Below are 6,961 nucleotides of genomic sequence, written 5' to 3' on the forward strand. Positions count from 1 at the left end.
TTCACGAGGAGACGCGCAACAAAATCGAACCGCTGCTGGTTCGGCAGGAATTTGGCCATCGACGATTCACTTCATCGCAGTGGGAGTTTTGCGTAAGCTAACGTTTGTCACTGGTTAGTGTTAAATTACGTTTCTGTGTGGCTGGTGTAAAGTTGTGTTAGTAGGTTTTGCGAAATTTCGCGTAGCGATATCTTGAATATAATCTTTAGATTTGCTAAGAGTGTTAGCCGGGCAGTGCTACCAGATTTGTAGCTTAGGTTACCAGTTTGTTTGCAGTTGCTAGCCCAGTGTTGTGGTCTCGTTACAGGACGTGTTTAAAATGAGCTAACGCTAGAAAGCTGATCCGTGAGTTTGACTAATCAACTGGTAACGTTTACTAACCTGCCATCGTAAAATTGACCATTTATCAAATTTCTTTCTAAAGGCTGTCATTTAATTATCTGACATTCCAACTTTAAACCAAGGTGAGGTTTCTTCACCTAATTAGCTGAAATCCAGTTAGCCAATTTAAAGTAGTGTCATTGCTATGTACTCTGACAGAACAGTGTATCAGTGCGATTGTTTTTTTCAGTTTGCATGTGAATAGGAAAACGGTTATTCATTTAAACAACTATATTTAGCTTAATGTGTGATTATGCCTGTTGCTGTGGTATTTTACGGTGATAGCTGCAAAAGTCTTAGGAAGCTTAGTTTTATGTGCAAGGGAACGGCTGCTCAGATGTGTCAGGTAAGCGGTCTCGCTGCCTATCCGATACCTTAACCAAGTGGGTTTCTCTTTTAAAGGTAGTTAAAAATACTTTTAACCCTTCCCGAATCAACTAAACCTGTTAACAGAGACTGAAGAAATAACAGTCATTAGCATGTGTCCAAAACATCTATATGTTGTCATAAAGAGACACCAGCTGTTTGAATTAGGGCTGGTATTTAGTTCTTTGTAATACCCCTTTCTAACACAAGGTAGTGCAGTGAGCTAGTGGAACCATCATCTTCCACAAAGTTGTGCAGAAGCGAGGATATCTAAAAACACATAAAATTTTAAGAAGTTAGGCACTAGTACTTATCCTAAATCAAAACACCTGCTTGTAAGCAGTGCCATCCGGTGGCAGAATTTCACTTTAACCTGTGCGATGCTTTAACCATGATCTGAGATGTAATTCACTGATTGTTTTCACCCCAGCAGTGTCAGATTTGGGCAATCTATTGCTGAAGTGTTACTAAAGCTGCTCTTTAGGAAGACAAGGTGCCAAGCAGCAAGGATTGGCAGGTGCTCCTCACCATGTCCAAGAGCAAGAGCTCGGAGTCAGTCAAGGTGGTGGTCCGTTGCCGTCCTATGAACGAGAAAGAGCGGGCCGCCAAGTATGAGAGTGTGGTGTCTGTTGATGTCAAACTGGGCCAAATTATTGTGAGAAACCCAAGGGAGTCCTCGGGCAACGAACTGCCCAAAATCTTTACATTTGATGCTGTTTATGGTTGGAACTCCAAACAGCTAGAAATGTATGATGAAACCTTCAGGCCCCTGGTTGAGTCTGTTCTTCTGGGATTTAATGGGACCATCTTTGCTTATGGCCAGACGGGTACAGGGAAGACTTACACTATGGAAGGGGTGAGAAATGATCCGGAGAAGAGAGGAGTGATCCCAAACTCCTTTGAGCACATCTTCACACACATTTCACGTTCACAGAACCAACAGTACCTTGTCAGAGCGTCATACTTAGAAATCTACCAGGAGGAGATCAGAGACTTGCTCTCAAAAGATCAGTCACGTCGTCTCGAGCTCAGGGAGAGGCCCGACACGGGTGTGTATGTTAAAGATCTTTCATCATTTGTTACCAAGAGTGTGCGAGAGATCGAGCATGTCATGAATGTGGGAAACCAGAATCGATCAGTTGGAGCCACTAATATGAATGAGCACAGCTCACGCTCTCACGCCATTTTTGTCATCACGGTGGAGTGCAGTGAGTTGGGTGTGGATGGAGAGAACCACATAAGAGTTGGCAAACTCAATCTGGTGGATTTAGCTGGCAGTGAAAGGCAAACCAAGACTGGAGCTCAGGGGGAGAGGCTTAAAGAAGCCACAAAGATAAATCTATCCCTTTCTGCTCTTGGTAATGTCATATCAGCTCTGGTGGATGGCAGGAGCAGCCACATCCCTTACCGAGACTCGAAGCTGACACGTCTGCTGCAGGACTCCCTAGGGGGCAATGCCCGCACTGTCATGGTTGCCAACATTGGCCCAGCATCCTACAATGTGGAGGAGACCTTAACAACTCTGCGCTATTCAAACAGGGCAAAAAATATCAAGAACAAACCACGTATCAATGAAGATCCCAAAGATGCCCTGCTCAGGGAGTTTCAGGAGGAGATTGCCAGGCTGAAGGCGCAGCTGCAGAAACGCTCAGGAAAGAAAAAGAGAAGGCTGAGGAGGAGAGCTGGGGAAGGGAGCGATGATGAGGGTCTGGAAAGTGGCGAGACAGAGGACGATGAGGAAGATGGAGACGACAAGGGGGACTACTGGAGAGAACAGCAGGAGAAGTTGGAAAAGGAGAGAAAGGCAATCCTGGAGGATCACAGCCTGGTAGCTGAGGAGAAAGCCCGGCTTCTTAAAGAGAAAGAGAGGAAAATGGAAGACTTCCGGAAGGAGAGGGAGGCCGGAGAGAAGCTTGCAGCCAAAGTTAAGGTAAGTAGATTTTTAAGTACCAAGAGTTTCAAGAAGTTTGTCATTTCGTATGGTGTTACCCAGGCTGAAATGAAACACTCATCAGCTGGTGAAATAGTCAATAAGATGTTTTTAAAAAGGCAGTAATAAATCATAACAATAAACGGGGATAAAAAACAAAATCTAAATTCTAAAACAAACTCAAGTCTAAATAGTCACACTAATTCCGATAGCAGCAGCAGTCCTTTCACAGAAGGGGGTAATTAAATTAAGTCGTGTGTGTATTTGAGCTGTATATTGTATGCGTGTGTGCATGCATGTGTAGATAGGGGTTATCAAAGTCCGCTTGTAGATCTTACAGTATAGCTTTGTGAATAGCGGAATGGATGGGGAGGGGGCACAGTTCATTTGTCAGTCTCGCTGCTTGTGCAAAGAACCCTTCCAGCATCCTGGTGGTTCTGCAGCTGATGCTCCTCTCTCTTGCCAGACAGCAGGAGGGAGAACAGGTTATGAGAGGGGTGGTGGGAGTCTCTGATGATGGAGATAGCTAAGTGTATGCAGCTCTGTTTGTAGATTTCTTCCAGAAACGAGAGAGGGGCACCAACAATCCTCCTGGCAGTCTATTGAGTTGTTGCTTTTCATTGGACTTGCAGCTGCCAAACCAAGATGTAAAACTTTGTGTCAGGATGTTTTTAATGGTGCCTCTGCAAAAAGTTGTGAGGTGAAGTGTGGAGAGTCCTGCTTTTCTGAGTCTCCTGAGGGAGTGGAGACACTTTTGTGCTTTTTCTTTTTGTTTCAATTTAAACTGCTGTGGTATTAACTCTAGGTGCACACCCAGAAACTTAACACTGCTGGCCCTCTCCACAGCAGCACCATCTATGGTGAGGTCTGTGAACTCTGCCAGACTTCCTGAAATCAATTACCATCTCTTTTGTTTTATACACATTGATGGTGGGATTATGAGATCTACACCACACTTCAAGCTGCTCCATGTCCATTATATAAGTGGACTCATCACTCATGTCAGTGATGAGGCCAACCACTGTTGAGTCATCTACAAACTTCACAATTTGGTTAGAGTCATGTGTGAGCAGACTGAACAACAGCGGGCTCAGGACACCCCCCTGAGGAGAGCCTGTACTCGGTAAGATAGTCTTTGATGTGTGGCTGCCCACCTTGACTGTCTGTTGCCGCTTTGTCAGGAAGCTGAAAACCCAGTTGGAGGTTGCAGGGTTCACGCCTAATAGAATCAGCTTTTCCACCAACTGCTGTGGAATGATCGTGTTAAAAGCTGAGACAAAGTCAATGAAAATGACTCTGGCATAGGTGTTCTTCCTTTTAGAACTAGCTGTGGCTCCGTAGTGCAGTGGTTCACACATTCACTTAAGAAACAAAAGATCCCTGGATGTAGACACAAAGAAGGGTATCCAGTGTGTTAAAAATAACACACAAATCTGTCAAATCAAACATGAGCACCTATGTGCTGTGGGGAACTTCTACTTATCTGTTGAAGCAATTTTGAACAAAAGGAAGCGTTCAAGCTCAAAATTATTTAAATTACACTCACAAAAGTTACCATAGCTTCTTTGAGGTTGTACTGGTCCTGTGCTTGGAGTCATTTTCTTTTATCCCTTGTGTGACTTAAAGAGATATTTTCCTAATTTTTATTTGCATCCAGGCGATGGAGAGTAAGCTCCTAGTAGGGGGGAAGAACATTGTGGATCACACCAATGAGCAGCAAAGAATGCTGGAGCAAAAGAGGCAGGAGATTGCTGAACAGGTATAGTAAAGGGGTTGGCACCAAGGCCAAGTACAGGGGTAATACTTTCTATATTACCAAAACATTACTCTGCTAGCAGTTTTCTATCCCATGTACTTATGATTCCAAATTCATCAAATTCCTTGTTAGGCATTTCAGACTTCTTCAGCAGACTAGGCACTGATTTTTGAAAGTGAACATTTTTGTCCATTTAGTACCAGACGAAAACATCTTTCAGCCAGTAAATTGTCTTTAAACTCAGAGACAGAACCCATTAAAAGTTGTGAACACATGCAAGTTTGTTTATGTGTGTCCAGAAACGGCGAGAGCGAGAGATGCAGCAGCAAATGGAAAGTCGTGATGAAGAGACACTGGAGCTTAAGGAGACCTACACTTCTCTGCAACAGGAAGTTGACATTAAAACCAAGAAGCTGAAAAAGGTGAGGATGGTTGTCACATTTGCCCAAGGCATTATCAACAAATTTGGTTCACATGGGTATGGAAGGATTCTGAATTGATTCCCAAATGTCAAAATAGTTTTTGTTTTCATGTTGACACAAAAGAAAAAGAGGAACTGAGTTCTGAGAGTACTTTTTTGTTTTCTTTTTTTAGAGGCTATGATTTTACAATATCAGCCCCTGACATTTAAAATGAATATAGAAATGGAAATTAATGAAAGTGAAAACAAGTGAAAAGTGTTTTGCTTTGTTACCAAAGATTAATGATGGCATTGCAGAGTATAGAGTCGTTGATAAACCAGACTGGCTGGAAACAAACTCTGCACTTTATGTAGAATGAGGTAAACCTGCAGTGTAAACATGGTATCTTTCATTTCAAAAGCCATTACCCTAATCTCCAGCTGATGGCCGTCTATCTCTGAGCCTCGTTTTCCCCACAGTTCTCTTCCTGTTAAAAGGGCTTCTTCCTCCCCATCACCACCAGATCTCAGTAACCTTATAGAATTTTTTTTATTACAATATAAGCACATTGAGGTGATTGTGAGCTGACTCAATTGAACTGAACGTTTACAATGCTGTGAAAGTATTTGCCCCCTTCCTGAGTTAGATTTTTTTGCATATTTGTCTTACTTAAATGATGTAATCATTTCAAAACCTTTCATATTTACTCGGGCTATCTTTGTCTAGTATTAAAATTTGTTTAATATGAAAATAATTGTGCTGAATGTGCAACAAACTAACTATATCAACATGTATATGGATTTGGATGGTAAAAAAAATGTTGAATTTCATAACCTTCATTTAACAAAAAATAAGAAATAAATAAATAAAACGATCAGAATCTAATATTGAGATTGACAAAGTTGGCATACCTTGTCATCATAATGACACTGTTGAAGGTACAGTGTTTTTGGTTTGTCGGGTAATAAAGTTTCTTGCAAGTAAGTAGGTCAACTGCTATTTTAAGTCGGGTATTGTCTGTGGTGTTCTATTTGGGTTGTTCATTATTCCTTATGACAATCAGGCTTTTAAACAAAAACATTTAAGGCTGAATGCTCTAACAGTCTTTTTCTGGTCACTCTAGTTTTCTCTTTCTCTCTCCTCTAGCTGTTTTCCAAGCTGCAGTCAGTGAAGGCAGAAATCCAAGATCTCCAAGAAGCACACATCAACGAGCGCCAGGAGATGGAGCAGATCCAAAACGAACTCACCAGGGACCTCAAACTCAAGTATGAAGTCTGCATATCAATGTTGGCCCGACACAAATCTCTGATCAAGACTGTGTCATGTGATCGAGGAGGAACCGTAAAAAGATTGCTAGCGAATTAGTGGAGCTTCTTGTGCTTTAAGACTCTTTCTCACTGTAGTGCATGGAAATGAAATATTTAATGAGGAACAGATACATTACATTCAAATGCTTTCAACCTTTCCTGTTTTAAATAACATGTCTGAGTTTTCTTTGTCTCTCTCTGTCTCCCTGTCTGTCTATTAAATGTTCATGTGTTTCTTTCAGACATCTGATTATTGAAAACTTCATTCCTCTAGAGGAGAAAAACAAAATAGTCAACAGGGCTTTCTTCGATGAGGAGCCTGAGGAATGGAAGATGAAGCCCATCACACGTATTGAGGAGTAAGTCTGGGAATATTCAGAGTGGGTCTTTCCATCTCAAATCATAACATTTTTAGAATGTTTTCTGCTTGACTAGCTTATATTTACCTTTCTTTGTATAGGTTCACAAATAGTGCTTTTCCTCTCCTACCTACTCGACTCTGTTTTGGTTGTCCATTACAATCGAGTACCACCCAATGTACGTGGGGTCGTTCTAAACACCACAACAAAGGAACACATTGAGTCGGTGATATACTTGCTGCTCGGTCTGGAACCACGCTGTTGTTTTTTGTGTAGCCATTTTCCTCATTGCAGGGATTCATAAGTAGAAGTTTTGATTCTCGTGAAGGAGACTTATCGAATGACATCACTGACTAGCCAATCGGTGGCATGCAGTCTTGACGTCATGTTTTCTGATCACTTTAGATCTCTCTCTCTCTCTCTCTCTCTCTCTCTCTCTCTCTCTCTCTCTCTCTCTCTCT

General features: G+C 41.9%; 1 protein-coding gene across 6 annotated transcripts in view; it reads left to right on the forward strand.

Moving 5' to 3' along the window:
• kif3b (kinesin family member 3B) overlaps positions 1 to 6,961 on the forward strand; it is a 34,746-nt gene continuing 27,785 nt past the window's right edge. For 3 of the 6 annotated variants that reach the window (XR_001290596.1, XR_001290595.1, XM_013915268.1), the window contains exons 1-6: positions 1 to 113; positions 1,178 to 2,677; positions 4,335 to 4,436; positions 4,733 to 4,855; positions 5,981 to 6,099; positions 6,384 to 6,500. Coding sequence is in view for 4 of the 6 variants with exons in the window: in XM_013915268.1 (XP_013770722.1) it covers positions 1,277 to 2,677; positions 4,335 to 4,436; positions 4,733 to 4,855; positions 5,981 to 6,099; positions 6,384 to 6,500 (1,862 nt within the window). In the remaining 2 variants the exon portion in view is untranslated. The remainder of the gene's footprint in view (positions 114 to 1,177; positions 2,678 to 4,334; positions 4,437 to 4,732; positions 4,856 to 5,980; positions 6,100 to 6,383; positions 6,501 to 6,961) is intronic. The other 3 variants (XM_013915271.1, XM_013915270.1, XM_013915269.1) reach the window with 3 other exon arrangements.

The sequence above is a fragment of the Pundamilia nyererei genome, unplaced genomic scaffold, assembly GCF_000239375.1.
Source record: "Pundamilia nyererei isolate P.nyererei 1_Seehausen unplaced genomic scaffold, PunNye1.0 scaffold00279, whole genome shotgun sequence".
Taxonomy (NCBI): domain Eukaryota; kingdom Metazoa; phylum Chordata; class Actinopteri; order Cichliformes; family Cichlidae; genus Pundamilia; species Pundamilia nyererei.